At 42.9% G+C, this 20,811-nt stretch overlaps 2 protein-coding genes across 4 annotated transcripts in view; one reads left to right on the top strand and one right to left on the bottom strand.

Moving 5' to 3' along the window:
* The window catches only part of GTF2H1 (general transcription factor IIH subunit 1), a 32,090-nt gene extending 17,539 nt beyond the window's left edge, over positions 1 to 14,551 (bottom strand). The window contains exons 1-8 of one of the 2 annotated variants that reach the window (XM_053272579.1): positions 14,393 to 14,551; positions 12,474 to 12,642; positions 10,596 to 10,788; positions 9,026 to 9,188; positions 5,849 to 5,942; positions 4,518 to 4,667; positions 2,521 to 2,600; positions 1,087 to 1,217 (exon numbers count right to left, since the gene is read on the bottom strand). In XM_053272579.1, coding sequence (XP_053128554.1) covers positions 1,087 to 1,217; positions 2,521 to 2,600; positions 4,518 to 4,667; positions 5,849 to 5,942; positions 9,026 to 9,188; positions 10,596 to 10,788; positions 12,474 to 12,627 — 965 coding nt within the window. In that variant the 5' untranslated portion in view covers positions 12,628 to 12,642; positions 14,393 to 14,551. Of the gene's footprint in view, positions 1 to 1,086; positions 1,218 to 2,520; positions 2,601 to 4,517; positions 4,668 to 5,848; positions 5,943 to 9,025; positions 9,189 to 10,595; positions 10,789 to 12,473; positions 12,643 to 14,125; positions 14,300 to 14,392 lie in introns of those variants that run through there. The other variant, XM_053272588.1, reaches the window with a different exon arrangement.
* The window catches only part of HPS5 (HPS5 biogenesis of lysosomal organelles complex 2 subunit 2), a 31,321-nt gene continuing 25,001 nt past the window's right edge, over positions 14,492 to 20,811 (top strand). The window contains exons 1-7 of one of the 2 annotated variants that reach the window (XM_053272554.1): positions 14,492 to 14,633; positions 15,005 to 15,170; positions 16,768 to 16,878; positions 17,301 to 17,365; positions 17,752 to 17,944; positions 19,383 to 19,516; positions 20,397 to 20,612. In XM_053272554.1, coding sequence (XP_053128529.1) covers positions 15,063 to 15,170; positions 16,768 to 16,878; positions 17,301 to 17,365; positions 17,752 to 17,944; positions 19,383 to 19,516; positions 20,397 to 20,612 — 827 coding nt within the window. In that variant the 5' untranslated portion in view covers positions 14,492 to 14,633; positions 15,005 to 15,062. Of the gene's footprint in view, positions 14,634 to 14,841; positions 15,171 to 16,767; positions 16,879 to 17,300; positions 17,366 to 17,751; positions 17,945 to 19,382; positions 19,517 to 20,396; positions 20,613 to 20,811 lie in introns of those variants that run through there. The other variant, XM_053272563.1, reaches the window with a different exon arrangement.

Below are 20,811 nucleotides of genomic sequence, written 5' to 3'. Positions count from 1 at the left end.
TTCTGGATCCAATTCAAAGTGCTGTTCTCATCTACAAACCCTTATGGGCTTAGCACCTGTATATCTCCGGGATCGCCTCTCAGCTGGTTGTATCCCGTCCTGTGAGATCTTTTCAGCTGGCCCTCCTCAGTCCTGGGCCCGTAGGAGGGCCTTCTCTGTGGCTGCCCCTCTTCTTTGGAACACTCCCCCCCCCCGATTCATTCAGCCCCCTCCCTGGCTGCTTTTAAGGCCCTTCTTAAGACCCATCTGTTTAACCAGTCATTTGCCCTTTAATTATTATTATTGGTTTTGTTGTTTACCACCTAGTCTTTGGAGGAGGCAATATATAAGAAAGTTTCAATGCATACATAAAATAAAATAATCCATTAAGCACCTGAATTTACCTTAACTGCCTTCCTTTGCTGAAAGATTCACCCTCTTTTGTCTTTGATATCACTGCACTATAACTCAGGCACATAATTAGATAAAGCATTTCTAACCACTGGAGATGATGGCTCCTTCTTACTTCATTCCAAATACTCTTGGGCCTGGCTTGTTGAATTCAACAAGTCATGGTTTGCTGGACTGGGAATGCAAGCCAAAGGAGCACAACGCTTGCATGCTTCCTCCTCATCTCAGTTTGTAAGGCACAGTTGAACCACAGCTGCCAGGTTTGGACACCAACTAGAATTCCTCAGGCTTAGCTCTGCGCCCCAGGAGGAAAAAGGAGCATGTGTGAGCTCAGTGCTACTTCAGCTCACACTTAGGAACATAGGAAGCTGCCATATACCGAGTCATACCATTGGTCTATCTAGCTCAGTGTTGTCTTCACAGACTGGCAGTGGCTTCTCCAAGGTTGCAGGCAGGAATCTCTCTTAGCCCTATCTTGGAGATGCTGCCAGGGAGGGAACTTGAAACCTTCTGCTCTTCCCAGAGCGGCTCCATCCCCTGAGGGGAATATCTGGCAGTGCTCACACTTCTAGTCTTCCTTTCATATGCAACCACTTCTGGTCTTGGAAGCTACTAGGTGACCAGTAGGGCTGGAAAGATCCTGCAATTCTCATCTCTAGTATTAAAATGTCTCTCCTGCTCGAGTCTGAAACTTACTGTTTTCTGAGCCCAGCTGCAAGGACCATGGCACTGTGATGGTTAAAGCGTTTTATAATGGCAGCATTGCTACTCTCCTTGATTGATTTTGTCGAGTTGGATGTGGAAGGTGCCAAAGAAACACCATAACCCTGCAAAAAAAAAAAAAAAGAAAATGTACAACACTGGAATGACATACAGTTCTGTGTCTTTGTGACAGATATATTTGAAGTTGGCGTCACTATTGCCTATGTGGGCTAGTCTAGGGCAGGGGCTGTTACCAAAAGCTATGTCTGTCATGATGATCAAGTTTTGCTGTACTTGTATGAGCAGACTGAAGCCACTGACAGTGCAGATATTAAGCTTCAAGATGAAATGAAGCACTGTAACTCTACTGGAAATCCATGGCCAGGTTTCAGGGGCTCTTGGCAAATTGCCCACCATAAGCCCCCCCGCCTACCTGGGTGAGCCTCAAAAGAGTTGCTCCGTCACCCTGTAAAGGCTAAGGACACAGAGGTTGTCCCAGGCATCAGCAGTGCATCCTCAGCAGCTGCCCAGTGATGTCAAACCCTGCCCCCGATGCCAGCCATGAAGAGTGGGTGGGAAAAATCAAGCTTTCTATCTCCAAGTATCAAAAATATTTAGTACTAGCTGATCTGGCGCAGAGCATCTGAGCCCCCAGTTCTCCCCGTCTCTCCTCCCCATCTTCATTCCCCTCCCCCTCACTTCAGCCCCAGGCCGTTCTCCCCCTCCCAGTCTGCTTTCCTTGGCCAGCGCTTTCCCTCACCACCTGCCCCCGCCTTCTCCAGTCACCCGCCGGCAGTGTCGTTTGCCCAGTGCTGCTGTTCTTTTCCCGGCCTGTCGGCTGGATGTCCACTACCATTTTCTTCCCCCAACCCGTCCCCGTTGCTATCCAGGAGCTCTCCAAACTCTTGAGAGAGCTGCCACACATGTGATTAGCCACCAGTATGCATTATAGAATTATATATTTAAAAAGATGGTCATGGACCAGCATGCACAAGGCTTTCCAGAGCAAGTACCCTGCAATCAATGCTCACACTGCAATTGTTCAGTGGGAAAATATTCCTTTTGGAACTAAGAAAGTAGCTTTCAGATAAGAGGTCTATCACCAACTAGACATGTAATATATTGCAGAAGCAGGCCGACTTTACTCTTGCATAGCCTTTAAATGTTCTAAGTTTTCAAAGCAAGAAAGCATAGCCAAGAACTCTTAGCAGTAAAGACATAACTGGTCTGTGTTAAGCAATCTCAAGTATGCACTCCTATTTAAGAGCAAACCTACTGGATCAGGCCATGGTCTATTTAGTTCAGCATTCCTGCCAGAAATTCCAGAAGGGTTCCCCAGGAATTGGCTGGTAGTTCAACAGTGTAGATTGCAATCTGTGTACTTCTGGTACATGAAACATTTTATAATTCCAAATTACTTGTACTTACTTCATCCAATGATTTATCTTCCAAGGCTGTTAAATCTAGTAGAGGATTTTTCACCCCTTGAGACACCATTGTTTTCAATCCTAGGGGGAATAAAAAAGTTCCACTGTTGTGTTTTGAAGAATGTATGTCATATTGGAATCGTTCTTTGAACCCAACAGTGAAATCCCAAGCTTGGCAGGTGGAGCAAGGCAGGACATGAAACTGTCTAGAGGTCTTCATGGATTACCATGGCTCTGAGAAGCCCTGAGGATTCAATGACAGCACGGAAGGTGTCGTTGCTGCTTCCCTATTGTGCAGGTGTCCTGGCCACAGCAAAGAGTGCCCTTGGTACCACAAGTGGGATTAGGCCCTAGTGCCAGTGAAAACATATTAATTGTGCCAGAACCACAGCCTATTCTGTGATCTTGCTCATTCTTATGAGTATAGCAGCTCATAAAATCAGGCTATAAGCCCCGCTGCCCATTTAATAAAAGCCAGAACACAAAAGGCATCTTGAGTCATGGAACTCTTTGGAGAATGCAGATAATTAAACTATTTAATTTAAATTCTTTAATTACAATTAAATTTAAAAAATAAAATAAGGTTTAAATTAAAAATAAAAAGTGCAAACAAACAGCATATTTACACAGCTCAAGAATGTTGATTCTATGCCTCTGTTCAAATGCAACACTTCCAAATTCACACACACACACACAGGCTGGATTTAGAATGTATGCATTTTTGCTTCATATCAATGGCATAATTACGGAATGGATGTCAAGTATTCTGTTGCAGAGAAACACAAATTATCGCCAAACTCAGACTTACAGTTTAAAACTTTTCAAATGCCCTATATTTGAACACCAGATTCTTCAAATGCAGGACTTTGTAATTCATGAATTATTTTAGAAATATTCTAAAATAAGTCAGTTCAAAGAAACGTCGTGCACACACCCACACCCTCATGTTCCTCCTGTTGCTCATTCTTTCAGTGAAACTGACTGGCAACACTTCAAATCCCCATCAACCACGACATGCATTAGAACTTGCTTTGTCACCCATAGCAAACATAGAATATTCCTGTCTGTATAATTATCTTTTAAAGAGACAACTAAACTAACACTGAAATAAGATTTGATGTTTTTAGTACTGTTACTTGATACTTCACACATTCACTCATGGAAAGAGTTTACGTTTGATTTTAGGAAACTCGTCTCTTGCTGCTCCACATGCCCCATCCCATCCTGTTTGAGAATCCCCAAACTTTCAGCAGCAGCTTTTTTGGGGAGCTAATGCAGGAAAAAAGACCAGAGGCTTCCTTGTATGAACTAACCCATGAGGGTTAGGATAGAACCCAGTGCATTATTCTACAATGCACATGGGGCAAAAATAGGTATGTGCTACATTTTAAATTTGTATACACTTTTCCTTAAGCTGTTAAGTAGCCCTTTCTGAATGTGTGAATGTGCTAATTACTGAAGCATTACCTGCACAAGTCTGAAATCAGCTTTAGAAATGCTGCAATGGAGTCTCTCTTTCTCCTTGTTTTCCATCCCTCCCAATATACAAACAGCAAAACATGCATTTTTCTCCTTGCTTATTGTATGATGAAAGAGTAATGCATCTTTCAGAAATGAAAATGGCTTTCCTATGCGTACTTCTCAGGAAGCAAGTCTCATTCAGGCCGATGAGTGGCATTCAGAACTCGGAAGAAACGGTGCATCATCTGTGGCAGCTCCAATTATTGCAAGGAAAGTTCTGCTTCTGGAAGGACTGCATACACAAACACAACTCCTGTTCATGGAAGGAGCTTCTGCTGATGGAGCACCACTGCATCAAAGTTCAGAATGTCACCCACTAGGACCCACTTCTGACCAAAGAGATTTAGGATAAGAGTGTGTTTTATGAGTTCAGTATCATTACTCCTATTCTATAAGAAACCCAGCAAGAAGCAGTTAAAAGTTTAGGGAAAGTATTTAAGTAATTTCAATCCAGAGAGGGGGTAAATAAGCACATACCTTTTTCATCTATTTTGGCACAATCTGCAAAAAGGTCTTTTGATCCTGTGTTCAGCCTATCCCTATGGAAATAGTGCGATTGGAAGAATCGTGTCCAGAATTCCTTCTCTGTCATATTGTGAGGAACGTTTTCAGCATATTTCACTTTTACTGTAAACATGACAAATGTAAATATGAAGACTTACAAATATACCCAAATCTTTTGGAATTTCAACTTCAATATTGCATGTCAACATAGAAACCAATACTGAAAAGGAATGGATGCAAGAAGATTCATGCAATGGCTTCCAAGCTCTCTGTTACAAGATCAAATGTTTGTTCAAAACCTTCCTGATCCCTAACCAGATAAATTACTCCAGATTAACCCTTTGTGCAACCTGGGTTCTAGGCATCTTCTGAGCCACATCTCAACATTTGGGGAACAATGGGTTGTACTAGGATATGCTGTTTGTATGTGTTAAGTGGATACTGGTTTTATATTGCTTGTGCTATTCTATACGATGCTAGATGTGGTGGGATAACAGTTAAAACTGAAAAGGGGTATAATAAAATGGAATGCCAACTGGGCATTCAGAGTGTTCAAGTAACAGTGTGATGCTCAGACTGGTATATGTCCCTTTAAAAATAGCATATGCTATTATTTTTAATGGGATGTGACGGAGGTAGCAACTCATCCCCCTTCTGAAATGCCAACGAGTAGTTTAAAGCCAAATCTACTTGCCTCTCACCTATTTGAAATGGCTGTGGTCTAAAGGAGAGAAGAACATGAATGAACAAGAGAAGGAGGAACACTCCTCCTATCTTGGTACATTCCATCTGGCTCCCTTCTTGGGCCATTTCCCAATTAGAATTCCACCTTTCCCCTCCATGTACCACTCTGCCATCATCTCCTTTCCCCTTGTCTTTTTAAAACCTAAGAGAGGGAAGAAAAAGACCACCAAAAGCACACAAGAAAACCTCTTATTTTTGTGACCCAGTGCAGACACAGAATGCAGCCTTCAGATGCCCCAATTCAGTCCAGGGACTGTCAATTGCAACCCCTTAGTTCAAAATCATGCCTTCCACTTGTAAGGCAGATCTCACTGCCACAATGAGCTGAGAAGCTGCTATTCCACAAGGATAGGTTATCGTTAAAGGGGGATAAATAAATTATCCAACAGCAGCAGGGCAAGATGTATGACTCACAATAGTAATGCAAGATTATTTAAGAGGTTTAATTGTAGGGGGAAAAGATCTTCAAGGCAGCATTGACAACACAGAGAAAAAAGTCAAAACTAGACAGACACACCAGAAATGTTTTTAGAAAACTCTGAATTAAATAGAATTTTTACCTGCAGGATAAGTCCTAAATATCGATTCAATGATATCTGTAGTTAAGTTATATCTCAAGCCATTGCATCCATCTGTTTGAGGGCGAACATCAGCCTACCAGAATAAAAACATTAGGATTTTTTATTTTTCAAACAATGGCAAAGTCATGTTTACATGGAGTCTAAAGCACATACCAGTATTATGCACCAGAACAACTTGGACACATGACATGCTTCTCAAGGCTCTATGACAGTCTCAGGATAACTCCAAGTTCATATCCTATTCTTGTCTGCTCCAGTTTTGAAAAGCTATTGACCAGTGACAACTATTTTGAAAACTAGGCTGGAAGATGGTAGCAGTGGGACAGATCCTGTTTCCCCCTTTTTCCTAAGCAACAAATCACTCCTGAACTAACCACTGCTTGGCTTTGAACAAATGAAAATCATATGTAGGAGACATTTTCTATTTGCATGATGATTTGCAACACTGAAATGGCTACACCAGATGGAATCAAATACTGCTCACATGACCCAGACACATAGAGTATCCACATAGTAGGGCATGACCTTCAGGCTTGCAAACCCTTTTTGAGCTACACATATCTTTTACTGAGAATCAGGGCTTAAGCATTTCTATGTTTACATGCATATGCATAACTGAGTGTACAGCTTTGAACTGGGTGTTACGTAGTCTTGCTGCTTTAGCCCAAGAAAGTAAACCCGTCAAGATGACATACAGATTATAAGCACAGTGCGGGAAAGTTACATAGGATCAGAGCACCATTCCACCACGCAGATAACCTGCACAGCTGGGTTATACCAATATGGTATCCAATACTTCAAGTTCTACACCCAGAGACCGTACATAGCAAAAATATATTACTGAGAACTTGGTAGGTTTTATATATGATGTACCTACAAGTATGGTGCATTGTGCAGAAGGAAATAAGAATTTCTATTTGGTTCCAGGAGACACTGACTGAACCACTCTGCTGCACCAGATTATTTCCAGGCTAGAAAAGTCTTACACATGTGCAAAGTGCTTATTGTTCCATTTCTGTCTCGAGATGGCTCTTTGAAGGATTACTCTTAGGCCAAAGCAACAACTCAGACGATACAGCACCCTGTTCCTTCAAAGCTGCACATCCAGTCAGGGGCATGACCCTTTATTTAGCCAACCACAACCTGCCCATTTCTTTACTATGAAAAAAATGTGAGCCACTTTTGTAATCAAGAAAATATCTGTGCATTTACACAGATTTTATCTGGACTTACATTAAACAATGTTTGTGGAAGCAACAAATAATCATTAAATGTCTTAATTTCACTGGAAATAGAGAAGGCATCAAAAGTCCTGCCTATCTGAATAACTGCTTACATGGGTGTGTACATTTTTATATTTCTTTTTATTCATAACATATTAAAAGTGTTTCACAGCATTATTCTCCAGCTTTGTTAAATTACTGGTTAGTTAATTGTTAAGATTAAATTCCCGCCTCCATGTTATCCTGCTCTGAAAGGATACCCCACACTAAGCTGCTGCTTTGTATCTTATGGTTATGTTGCACATGTCCTTTAAACTTTTAATTAGATTTGTATTTTTACATTCCATCTGAATTCTTATTGTGCGGTTTATGGTTTTATTGCATTTTAATTCTTATTGTGTAGGTTTTTATGGTTTCATATTGTTTTTAAATGTTTTGTAAAATGACTTGAGATTATTTTAATGAAAGGCAGTATACAAATTTAACAATAAATAAAAAGAAGTGAGCAGATCTTCCGAGGGCAAAAGGGACTACAGAAGGGAGGGGAGATAGGTGAAAGTCACCCGCTTTCTTATGCAAGTAAAACGTTTTCCATCCATTCATGCCATGAACATTTAAGATACAACCCATGAAATGATCAATTGAGTATTACAGTATTAAAAGAAGAGAAGACATAATGCCTTTTTGAAAAGAACAATATTACATACTGCTGTGGTATTTACTACAGTAGCACCCTGGCTTAAATACAGCGGAACTATAGTGCCTATAAGCTGCAAAACTAGGGGACCTCAGGGCAAGAGACTAGCTGTAGCACAACTAGGGACCTCTACAATATTTTTATTATCAATCAGGGAGTAAGAAAGATGGATTGATTCTCTTTATTTAGCAGGGGAAGAGTAACTGGCCTTATCTACCCCCAGCACAGTACTTCCAGTGACTGTTGCTGGTGTCTATCTTGTGTTTCTTGTTAGATTGTGAGCCCTTTGGGGACAGGGATCCATCTTATTTATTTCTTATTTCTCTGCGTAAACCGCCCTGAGCCATTTTTGGAAGGGTGGTATAGAAATCGAATAAATAAACTAACAACAACAACAACAACAATTAAAAAAACCTGCGTATGAATCTTTTGTACATGCAAAAGGGTATCTATGTAATCTCCAGGACTCTCTGAAGCCCTACCTTCCTACCACATCTATTGCCACTGCAATAGGAGACTCTGATATCTCTCACGAGGATAGCTGGTCTTGTGGTCGTAAGCATGACTTGTCCCCTTAGCTAAGCAGGGTTCCCCCTGGTTGCATATGAATGGGAGACTAGATGTGTGAGGACTGTAAGATATTCCCCTTAGGGGAATGGGGCTGCTCTGGGGAGTGCCTCTAGGCTCCAAGTTCCTTCCTTGGCATCTCCAAGATAGAGCTGAGAGACATCCCTGCCTGCAACCTTGGAGAAGCCATTGCTAGTCTGTGCAGACAATACTGAGCTAGATGGACCAATGGTCTGACAGCTTCCTATGTTCCTCTGGAGCAGCCTCAAAATGTAGCATGAACAGCCATGATTGAAGGGAGATATTAGGAGAGCTCCAGTGTGATTGGGCATGTACACAGTGCATTTTAGATCTAATCCACAGTTTTGTAATTTGGCTGGGTAGCAGGTGTGGGGATGAGGCCTCCATAACCTAACATGTATTATGAAAACGTGTACATGTACAAGTGAGTGAGTGAACTATTTAGGCATGCAATATTTTACTTCAATATAGCAAAATTGATTTCAATTAGTTTGGGAGAGAAACCAGTTAACACATTAGCTAGACATTTCAGAATACTGGCATTTGTGAACAAGCTTAGATTCTAGTTCTACATGTTACAGTAGAATTCTAGAAGAAAGAGGAGATGTTCCAGCAATCGGACACCTTTGCATACAACAATGAACATACCAGAAAAGCGGCAGAAATGCCTACATCCTGCTTATTTGGTGCTGTAGAATTATCCACAGAATTCATGCTTAATCGATTGGCCCAGAATTCTTCAGCCGTGATCACTTGACTCACAACAAGGTCTTTATAAAGCTGAAACAAAACAGGATCTTCTTGTAGCATTCTGGGAAGAGAAGGTTTAAGGTCCCTTTAAATTTTTTAAGTTCCAAAAGATAAGTTGACTAGATTCTAGGATCTAGAGTTTTTGCAAGTGCCAAGAAGTTTGTCTCACAGAAGAGGCTTGAGGAAGCAAGCCACTGAACATTCTTCTACCTTCTCGCAAATAATACAGTATAAATCATCTTGAATTAACATAGAAAGATAATAATCTGTTTTAATCACAACAGTGACTATTTTTCAAGTAACATATCTAAATAGTATGCGCCATTATAATTTTTTGTGGAGCACTTTATCATTGGAAGCTCCTCCCACAAGAATATTTTCTATTCACAAGATCTTCCATGCAAGTGGGAGAAGCGTCCAATGTCAGAGTAGCACTCCACAAAAGTTTGGGAAACCACCATTTGTTTTTACTTTACCTTTAAATACTTTGAGAGTAGACAATGTTAAATGTGCCATCAAGTTGATTTAGACTCCTGGCGCCCACAGAACCCTGTGGTTGTCTTTGGTAGAATACAAGAGGGGTTTACCATTGCCTCTTCCCACACAGCATGAGATGATGCCTTTCAGCATCTTCCTATATTGCTGCTGCCCGATATAGTAGCAGCGGGGATTCAAAGCAGCAACCTTCTGCTTGCTAGTCAAGCATTTCCCCGCTGTGCCTTAAGGGACTCTCAAAGTATTTACTTAGTCTCATTTTGAAGAAGCACAGTAGTTCACACTGCCACCACACAGTTCAAGTGAAAAATCAAAATAGCAGAAAAAGCACTGACACGATCAAAATCAGCCAAGCAATATCAAACATGGCAGTAGTCAGTTCTCAAGCCATGGATGCATGCCCTTTCACTCTACCAACTTGTCACAGGTAAGCTACCTTGATACTAAGTGGATAAGGTGGGAGATATGCAGCAGAAACATACTGTGAATTAGATGGCTACAGTCCATTAGCACAGAAGCCAATCAGGCTCTTATTATTAGGCATAGGGCTCACCAATGCTTTTGCCATAGTAAACATGGCACAAATAACCAAGAAGGGTTTGTAGCAGGGGTGGAGAAACCTCAAGCTCTAGGGATTCTATTAAAAATCCAAAATAGATTCAAGGTCTGTCAAACAATTGTAAAAGAATGGCTCATGAGTACAGACATAAGAACAAGGATGCCTCTGAGCACATGCTCAGGCCAGGAATTTGTTCTGAGTACACCAGTACTAAGATCACAGTCCTTTCAGATAGACATCTACTCCTTAATCTTGGACTCAGGTAAATACAGTATTGTTAAGCAACCACGAGTCAGAAACCTTGATAATCTATTGCAAGTCATCAGAGGTCTACCAACAGATCCTCAACTATCTTCTTTCCACCTCTGATCTGAAGACACTATAAGGACATCCTTCGGAAATAGCCTTGATTACCTGTTCTTTTCCTCAAGTTCTTTATTAGCTTTCCTCTTGAACTTGGGTAACAGCTGCTGAAGAAGATCCTTCACTGCATCTCGCTCTTTCACTGCAGTATTTTCATTAGAAAAATGGAAGTTGATTGTGTCCCCTGCGTGCAGTACCAGCTGAAGCTGAATCTTAGCTTTTCCTTCAGGACTGATTTTCTGACCTATATTTAAACAACAAGGTGGGAATCTCAGATTCATCTTAGGCCATAAACTAACTTGGTGTGGGTTCACACAATCCTGCCAATGTCAGCAACTCATGTTAAACCAAGATTCTAAAGAATGTCAGAACCAGGCTAGTGACTGGCAGTGGTTGGACAGATGTCTATCCTAGAACTGCTACCCAGAATCCCTTTAGAGGTTCCATTTGACAAGCCTACTGTATTTTGAACATATGAAGCTGCCTACACGAGTCAAGCCGTTGATGAGCTCAGTATTACCTACACTGACTAGCAGAAACTCCCCAGTTCTCAGATACGGTCTCTCAGCCTTAACTGAAGATGCCAGACACTGAACCTGGCATTAGGGATGTGTAAATCGGTTCAACATTGAATGTGTTCGACGTCGAACCAGTTCAGTTAGACAGTTTGGGGTCGAACCAAACCACCCCATTCAGTCTGACCTGGGACCAAACCCCCCTCCCCCCACCGCTGGCCTTTCGGGGGGGTTCACGAGTCAATTAAAAAAAAAATTTTTTAGAATGTATCCCCTCCAGGGGACTTCTCCAAGGCCGAAGGGGATGTTCTACAGAGGTTCCCCCTCCCCGCTTCGGCCTTCCTCACGCCAAAAATTGCATGGTTGGGGCATTCTTCGGCCCTTTCCAGGCCTTTACCCCGTCACAATGGCCATTTTGGAGGCAGCTGCACAAATACAATGGGCCCCTGCGTGGCCAGGTCATGACTGCCGCGAGGGGGAAAGGCCGGGCAAGGGCCAAAGAATGCCTGAACCGGGCGATTTTTGGCACAAGGAACCTCCATGGAACACCCCCTGCAGCCTTAGAGAAGCCCTCCTGGAGGAAATAAGCACTAATTTTTTTTAAAAAAAGAACTGACTGAACCCGGGAAGTGGGGGAGCAAAACTGAACTGGCCCGGTCCTGTTCAGACTCGAACCAAACCAGGCCAGCTGGTTTTGTGCATACTCCTACCTGACATCTTTTGCATGCAATACACATACCAGGGGTAGGCAACCTTTGGCAAACCAGCTACTGTTGAACTAAAATTCTCATTATCACCAGCCACAATAAGTTGTGGCTAGGGATGATGGAAGTTGGGAGTGTCAAAGATTGCCTAGCTCAGGCATATGTGCTACCCACTGAGCTGCAATCCTTTTCTCCCAGTCTTAGACAACCTCCCCCATTCCTTTCTAATGGCAAAAGGATCATGAACAGTTAGGAGCACTAAATTCTGTAACAGTAGCATAGAACAAACAGACTATTCAGCACCTCTGAAATCAGTAGAGATATCAAGAAGGACCTGCCAGTATCTGGTACATAACAGTTCAAGAGCAAGAGACAAGCAGAATCCATAAGTTTTAATTAATTTAATTTTATAAGTTAATGCATTATGGAATGGGTTCGGCCTTATAGAAAGTTGCAACGCAAGATAATCAGGAGCAGCATATATGCATTCTGCCCTTGCCCCAACTTCCAAAACAGAACATGTAGTGCAACTGAAAATTATTTGAGACTCCACCTTTATATTCCCTTATACTCATAACTTCCTGTAAGTATCCCAGTGTAAGCACTAAGCAATACATGGATCAGCTCAGCATCTAGCATATTTCAATATTTAACTAAAGCTGCATGAGACAAATATTAGGCATTCAACAACAGAAAGAACATTTACTTACATTTTATATCTGCATACAAATGGCTGATTGTAAACCGGTCTTTGCCCTCCGGTGCCCAAGCTATTCTTTCAGCCATGAGGAAGAGCGCCCCATCCTGTTTCTTTTGACGCACCTTCTTTACTATTAGTAACACTTCTTCAGAAGATGTCGCCATGATGGCTATAAGGTGCTGCATTAAAAGTTAAAAAAAACCAAAACACCCTCATTTTAGTATCTGTTTGAATCCCAGGTTTGTTCCAACTAAAGGTAAAGTGTGCCGTCAAGTCAGTTTTGACTCCTGGCTCCCACAGAGGGGTTTACCATTGCCTCCTCCTGCGCAGTATGAGATGATGCATCTTCCTATATCGTTACTGCCCGATATAGTACCAGCGGGGATGTGAACCAGCAACCTTCTGCTTGTTAGTCAAACATTTCCCTGCTGCGCCACTTAAAGTGACCTGTTCCAACTACAACCGATTAAAAAAACACACACCATAGCTCTGAGGTATTACCTAATACAGAACTGTGATAGGTTAATGTGAAACCAGAAGCGTTCATTTCGCTTCCCTTATGCATGAGAGTGGTGGGTGGGAGGACAGGGGAGGAACTTTGTGAGACTGCAACTGCTTTAGGATAATTCACATCATACAGGTGGGCCTCACAATTTCACATATCTGTGACAAGGCAATATCTTTTCACATATCTGTGACAAGGCGACCTCATTATCCACGGTATGCGGCTTTGAAGAATTCAGCAATTAAGGTTGATCAAGCTGAATAACGGGTTTTTTTCCTGACATTGCTCCAATCATTCTTCACCAGAGAATGTCAGAAAACAAATTCCCAGTGAACAAACTCAGGGAACCGAACAGCCTGTACAAGAGGAGTTTTCTTTTTGGAATAAATTTTAGAGACAAAGGAAAGTAATGTATACTTAGAATGATTGAAGGTTTTCTTAGAAAATAGGACTGCAGAGACTATACATCAAGCGGAAGACCTCATTCCTCAATAATTGAGGCATTGGAAGAGTCTTTCTCAAATATGGGGGCTACAGCTTCAGCAAATGCACAAGTTTATACACAGTTCATTGCTATTTAACAGTTCTTCTCCACACACACACCCTCTAATCTATTCTGTGGTTGTGATTCAAATATATAATGCAAACTTTAAAAGTGATATCAGTATATGTGAATGCACTGAAAATAAAGTTTAAATATTTGCATGACTTTACAGAGAAGAGGTCGACGGTGCTCTTATTCAAGAAACAGGATCAACATTGGTTAGAATAGGAAAAGCTTAGGCACAAGTTGAATTTCTGATGGTAGTTTTAAATCCAGGAGTGGCAGTAACCTCTCTTAAACCGGAAAATAATGTGCTCTAGTCAGGATTCACAAGCTATATATGCGATGGTAAGAGTGACACTGACTCATGATACAGACGATCTGTTGCAAGTGCGCACCTAACCAAAACCATTATTAACTGGACAATCGATAACAGCTCAGGCTCAGATAAGTATTATCGCTTTCTGTAGCTTTCCAAAGAGGAAGAAAAGCGTTTAGGTGGCAAGAAGTCATCGTGCTAACCGAGGCTTACTACTCGACTCCACAGGAGAACTACTCCTCTGGACCGATTTGTTTTTAACTATGCTCCTTACAGCTAATAACGGGGCACCACCTGGGATTAGGACAGCATTCTACGCCGTGCCTCGCCCTTCACCACTCGCCTGGGCACAAGCGGCAGAGTTAAGGCGAGGCGGGGAATGGAGATGGGCGAGGGACGGTGCCCAGCGCTGCAGCGCACACCCCCGCCCTGGTCTTCGGGACCGCCAGTTGACACCGACTACGGCGGGCTGGCGGGCCCAGCAGCAGCAGCACAGTCCCTGCACCTCCTCACGCGCTGCTAAGACGCGAACAGAGAAGCGAGGCAAAGCGGGGGACTCACCCGGACTCTTCCCGGCCGGCTATTGCTTGCTCCTCCCCGCCTCCCACTTAGGGGCAGCGCGGTGCCTGAGCCTCCTTCCGGCGCTGTAGTGACGCGACTGACGGTAGGAGAGAGGGAAAGAGAAGCCACGCAAAAGCCCGGATGTCTCGCGAGTTCGAGGCTCCCTCGGCCTTATTTAGGTGGTATTTGTAGGCGGCGGGAGGCTGCGTGTGGCGACAGCGGTGGTTACTTGTGCCTAGAGGTAGGTCCCCAGGGGGCAAATGGGGGGCTGCTGTCATCTTTTCGTGCTTTGTGTGTTTTTTACTGTTTTTTTTTTAAAAAATACAAAAAGTAGCCTCTTCAAAGGAAACAAACGGGAAGGGTCGGCAAATTCGGGACTTTTTCCTCTTTGCATTTTCCCCAGTCCAAGTACATCTCCCCTCCCGTGACGTCACTCCAGCGCCGGAAGAAGAGGGCGGGAGAGTGGGGAGGAGTAGACGGCAGCCGGCGATGGGTGGCCCGGAAGCCCAGGCGGGCAGCCAAGAGCCAGTCCCTGGATCAGCTGGGTGGTCTGCCTGCTGCCAGCTTGTTGCACCCAATTAGCGAGCCTGCTTGTTCCCCTCATTCTTGTAGGTGTAGCTGGAAAATGAAGTGACAACGGACTCGCCAGTTACCATTTGTGTCTTCTGCAATGGCTTGTGTGCCAACCATCCCGGAATCTTGTAGCCATGTATTGGCCGAGTTTGAATGCCTTGATCCACTGCTTTCTGCTCTCAGGCTGGATTCCGGTCGCCTGAAGGTAGGCTTGACACAGTTGCTAAGATGGTGTTTTTGTTTCTCTGCCAGTACTTGGAAATGCCATATATTTTGGTTGTTTTTAAACTTATCGCCTGCTTTTTCTCTAAAGAGCCCCGAACAGTGTGCATGGTTGTGTTTATCCTCACAACAACCCTGTGAGGTAGGCTAGGTTGAGAGCTGTAACTGGCCCGGAGTCTCTCAGTGAGTTTCCTGGCTGAGTGAGGATTTGAACTCAAGTCTCCCCAGTACTAGTCCAGCACTCTTAAGTGCTATGCCATGTTGGCTGTATGACCACTTGTTAAAAGCTGCTGTTTAATATGGTGTGTTTTGACTTAGGGGGATGTTGTATGTATTGTCAGAATCTCTAGTTTGTCGGTTTGGGGATGGGTCCATAGAGCAGTGGTAGTGTGTCTGCTTTGTGTTTAGAAGGTCCCAAATTCAATCCTTGCTGTCCAGGAGGGGGGGGGCATGCGCACAGGAACGGAGCACCAGTACTTCTCAGCTTCTCTGGCTGCTGGGGTGGGCATGGCTGTCATGGAGAGTACCTGCATTTCTGAATTTGCAACTACATCACTGCTGGCGTCCCCGGATAGGACTGGGTAAGATTCCTCTCAGAGAACTCTGGACTTTAAGTTTATTTTCTGATCTTACTATTTGCAGGAGTATTTGGCAGTGTCTTGTTTTAAAGGAAAAGTTAATGTCTTTAATGTGCAGGGGCAGCTCAAGGTATTGTGGTGTCTGAGTGAGGTGCCAAATGTTGCTTTGTCCCAGGCCCCTGGTAACCGCCATCTCAAAACTGATTTTTGCAAGCTTGAAAGTGGTGCAGGGAAGAGGAAAGGCTGTCGGCAGCCTCTTCTCATAAGCTTCTCAAGGAGTTTGACGAGAAGAGGGCAGCCTTCTCTCTCCTCCCTCTGCTCCTTGCCAAGCTTGTAAGGATTGGATCTGAAAAGCTGCTTTAATGGCAGCGGTGGAGGACATCTTTCCACTCATCTGGTGTCCCAGTAATTTGCTGCCTTGGGCAACCACCTCACTTGGCCTCATGAAAGGGCCACCTCTGGTCTTTTGTACTTATTCTTTAATTATAAGTAACGAAATGGAAGGAAAACGACAATAGTTAGTATTACTGCTTCAGAGAAGGAAACTGAATATTGTTTGGTATAGGCTGTAATTCTAAGCACATATATCAGTTTTTTAAAAGTAAGTGAGACTGGCTTCAAGTAAATATGTTTGAAATGAAAGTGAAACTAGCATCAGGAGTATTTAAAACTTTCTAGCAATTAGGTGTGTAGCTATAATGGAAGAAGGTGGGACAAATGTCTCTGGATGGGGCGGGCACTGGTTGAGTGACATCTGGCTCTTCACTCTCATGCATGAGGAGTGTGTTCTGGTTTTTGCACAGGAGTGAGAAAAAGGGCCTGCTGAGAGTGTTTTTCTTTTTCACTATGTCCTTACAGTTATTCTGCAGCAAAGACATTGAGGGAAAAGAAGGTGAGGGTGGGGACAGGGCCCCATCTCTACTTCTTGTCCCAGGGCTGCTTCAGTCTTGCCCTGCCACTGAATGATGTAATTTGTAAATATATTTTCTTTCCCTTTTAAAGTGCACTTGTATAGCAGCATCTCGAAAATGGTTGGCTCTAGGTAGTTCAGGTGGAGGCCTGAACCTCATCCAAAAAGAGAACTGGAAGCAGAGGCTCTTTCTCACACACAAGGTAAGACTGAAGGAACTTGTTAAGAAACCTCAAGCTAAAGATGAACTATAACTCGCAGAAGGAGAGCAAGCAGGCTGTTCTGTTAAAATATCCAGAAATGTGCCACAAATCAAAACTATGAATTAATCTCTTATTTCTTAATTTTAAGTGTCTAACCATTTTGATCAGTACTTTATTTTTTCAGTATTTGTCATTAAATGACAAAAAATTCCTCTTAAAATATTAATAGTAACTAGTGCAGAAATGCAAACTAGAATTCTTGAATCAAGATGATCATAGAGTCATCAAAAGTGTATAGAAAGGGAAGGGAAACAGGGTTGAACAACCAATAGGAAACTTTTGTATAGCAGCTGGGAAGCGGGTATCATTGAAGGCATAGAGTACTGACCGGACAAACATGACCGTTCACTTTTTCTTGATAGGAAGGTGCCATTTCCCACATTGCCTTTTCTTTGCATGATGAGGACTATGTTGCTGTAGGTACAAGGTGAGAACCTTTTACAATCAACATTGTTCTTAAGCTGTAAGCAGTGAAGAATTGTCTTTGCAATGGAGAAGTTATTTCATTAACACAAAGTGAGGAATTTGTACATCTGATGAGAGAGATTAAGATAATGCAAACATTTAACTGCTAATTGTTTTAATTCATTAACAGTATACTTAGAGGCAGATTCAAAACATCTCCAAAGCTGTTCCCCATGAGAGATACAGCAAGTTGCTGGTTTGGAATAAATTCTGCAGACTTGTTAGCTTGCTGCTTCTTCAAGCATCATGACTGTAATGGTTCTAAACTTTTGGGATATTTGTGGGAAGCTGGATGTGCTGCTTATCTAAAAGTGAGTTTTCTCAGTTATGTAAATTGGATTTTTACAGTCAAGGCCTTGTTGTTGTCTGGGAATTGAATCAGGAACGTCGTGGGAAGCCAGAGAGGATATATGTTTCTTCTGAGCACAAAGGCAGAAAAGTAACATCTCTTTGTTGGGATACAAGTATTCTCCGTGTTTTTGTTGGTGATCATGTGGGGAAAGTGTCAGCTATCAAGATTAATACATCCAAACAAGGAAAGGTAACATCCCTAAGATATTTTGAACATAAGAGTAGGGGTCCAAAGACTTTGGCTGCTTTAGCCCCAGCTGGTCATGAGGACCTTACCTTCTTTTCCTGCTCCAAGGTTGGGAGAGCGCTGGGACTAGCCCATCATGCTGAGTTTTTAAGGCACTTGAAGGACCCTAAAACAGAATATTTTATTTATTTTTTATATTTGATATCCCGCTCTTCCTCCAAGGAGCCCAGAGCGGTGTACTATATACTTGAGTTTCTCTTTCACAACAACCCTGTGAAGTAGGTTAGGCTGAGAGAGAAGTGACTGGCCCAGAGTCACCCAGCTAGTTTTATGGCTGAATGGGGATTTGAACTCGGGTCTCCCCGGTCCTAGTCCAGCACTCTAACCACTACACCATGATCCCAGCCTTCCTCAGCTTGATGGCCTGGCGCTTCTGAGGTGCTCCAAGCACCTCCCAAACACAATGCAACTGGGGACAATATCCTGACCCTCCTCAGCTCCAAACTCGGAAGGAATTCTACTGCTTTGTCATACTTGTCAAAGGAGGGAGGAACACTCACCGTGGTGGATATTGCAAATACATTTGTGATTTCTCCCTGTATAAGAAATGTCAGCTGGGTGTGTGGTTTCCATTAGATTTCTGTATGCATGCTCACAGAATCCAACAGTTCTGGGCTTTAGAAAAATAGGCTTGTGTGCAGAAATGAGTACTTGGGGGGGGTTCTTACTTCTGTAAGACAAAGATAAGTGTATTAAGACACCTTTAGGTTATGATCAGTGGCTATAACAATTAAACTTGCTTACTATATTAAGACACATATCTTCATTATGTGATATTCTATCTATCGATCTATGAATCCCTATCCTCTGGCATCCCTCAATGCACTGTGCCAGGAGCATGGTGCACTGGTGGGATTCTGCTGCTGCTGCTGCTGCTGCTGCTGGCCACTCTTTCCGCCTGGCCTTGTGCATGCTCAGGCTGCAGGCAGCCCGAGTGCACACAGAACTGGGATGGAAGGGCACACGTGTGCCCTTCTACTCAGTAAAAGCCTGGGTAGCAAACCTGGGCGACCTGGCAAGGCAGTGCCAGGATCCAACCTGATCCTGGCGCTCCACACGAGTAGGGCTGCTCCTGTGAAGAGCCTCACTACTGCAAAAAGAAAACATAAGGACAAAATTCTGCATATTGGAGGATATTTGTATTATAGTTTTGTATAATACGTATAGTCTCTGTATTATGCATGATAATTTGAAGCATGTTTCATTGATCTGTATATGGTGAATGCATTTCAAAAATAACATCAAATGCCTTGGCTGAAGTATATGCAACGTTTGTATTTTCAGTTCAAAGTAATTGATTTTGCAACTTTATTTTTCACTTTAATAGAATTCTGTTGGTCTGGAATAATTCAGTCTTTTTATTTCTTCTGCATTTATATAGGCCACCACTGCATTTGTGATGTTTCCAGTTCAGATCATAACCACTATTGACTCGCGCGTGGTTCAGCTTGATTATTTGGATGGGAGATTACTTATATCTTCGCTTACTCGCTCTTACTTATGTGACACTGAGAGGTAATTTATACACTGGCTACAAAGTACTGTTATGTGGTGGCCTGGGAAGCCCATGAAGCTGCTGGGAGGACGTGTGGGCTTCTGGGGATTGTAGTCCTGCTCAGAACTTCTCCCATTTTGAAGCTGCACATCATCCCAACACCACATCGGCTTCACAGACTGCTCTGCATCACTCCCTGTCTGTGCCGCCATAGCTCATGAGAATCGCAGGGTGGGCAGTGCTGGGTGGGCAATTAAAGGGCACGCACCACCAGCGCTCTTGCCCTGTGATCTGATTCCTCCTGGTAGTGGGGGAATGGATTTCTGATGTTGGAAATCCCCCTTTCCTGACATGCACAGCCCTAGTCTGTAGCACATTTGTTCTTGGAGAGTAGATTCCAGGAAGGGTGGTTCTGGGGCCACCTGCTCGGCCCCTTGGCTGTTGACTTGTGGTCCCCTGCAAGGTTCCTTCTTGCCAACTTCGCTAATAATGTCCACATGAAAGTGCTGGGGGAGGAAACCTGGCAACTTGGAGTTGGTTTTGTCATCAATAGGTGGATGACATATCCTTACTGTCTTAGACCCGGTGCTGAAGATGCCCTCTTCATCTGTCTCAGGCTAGTGATTGATTGGGTGTGGGTGTATATAATCTGGATGAGACAAGAGTGTTCCTAATCAGGAGACCAACTGACCTAGTAATAACAGTAATTTATAAAATACATAAAGCAAAGTCAATGTATCAAAAAGTTTGGTATTTTTTAACCAGGAAGCCTTCCATTATACTGCCTTTGTTTTTCATCTGTATGTAGACGGGAAGGCATTTAAAACTTTGTTTTTAGCTATATTAGTTATAATTCAATAAATGGTTAATGACTTTCCTTAAATGTTTTTGATTGAATAGGGAAAAGTTTTGGAAAATTGGAAACAAGGAAAGGGATGGTGAATACGGAGCCTGTTTTTTCCCAGCTGGAAAGAGTTGTGGGAGCCAGCAGTCATTAATATATTGTGCTCGTCCCGGTTCGCGTATGTGGGAAGTGAACTTTGAAGGGGAGGTGTTAAGTACACATCAGTTCAAACAGCTTCTGTCATCACCGCCTCTCCCTGTTGTTAATCTAAGGTATTGATCATGGTAATACAATTACTTTGTGTTTTCATTTTGGATGTGTTTCTTTCTGGGGGAAAGGACCTTAAATTTGTGCTGGGTATCGGTATGCGAAAGGTCATGGGAATTTCAGGGCAGGGGATAGAACTTGGATTGATGTCAGTCAAGAATATTTCTGTAGGTTTAAAAAAAAAAATCCTACTTGCCACAGGGT

Source organism: Hemicordylus capensis, chromosome 1, assembly GCF_027244095.1.
Source record: "Hemicordylus capensis ecotype Gifberg chromosome 1, rHemCap1.1.pri, whole genome shotgun sequence".
Lineage (NCBI taxonomy): Eukaryota > Metazoa > Chordata > Lepidosauria > Squamata > Cordylidae > Hemicordylus > Hemicordylus capensis.
This window is presented reverse-complemented; position numbering and strand designations above follow the sequence as displayed.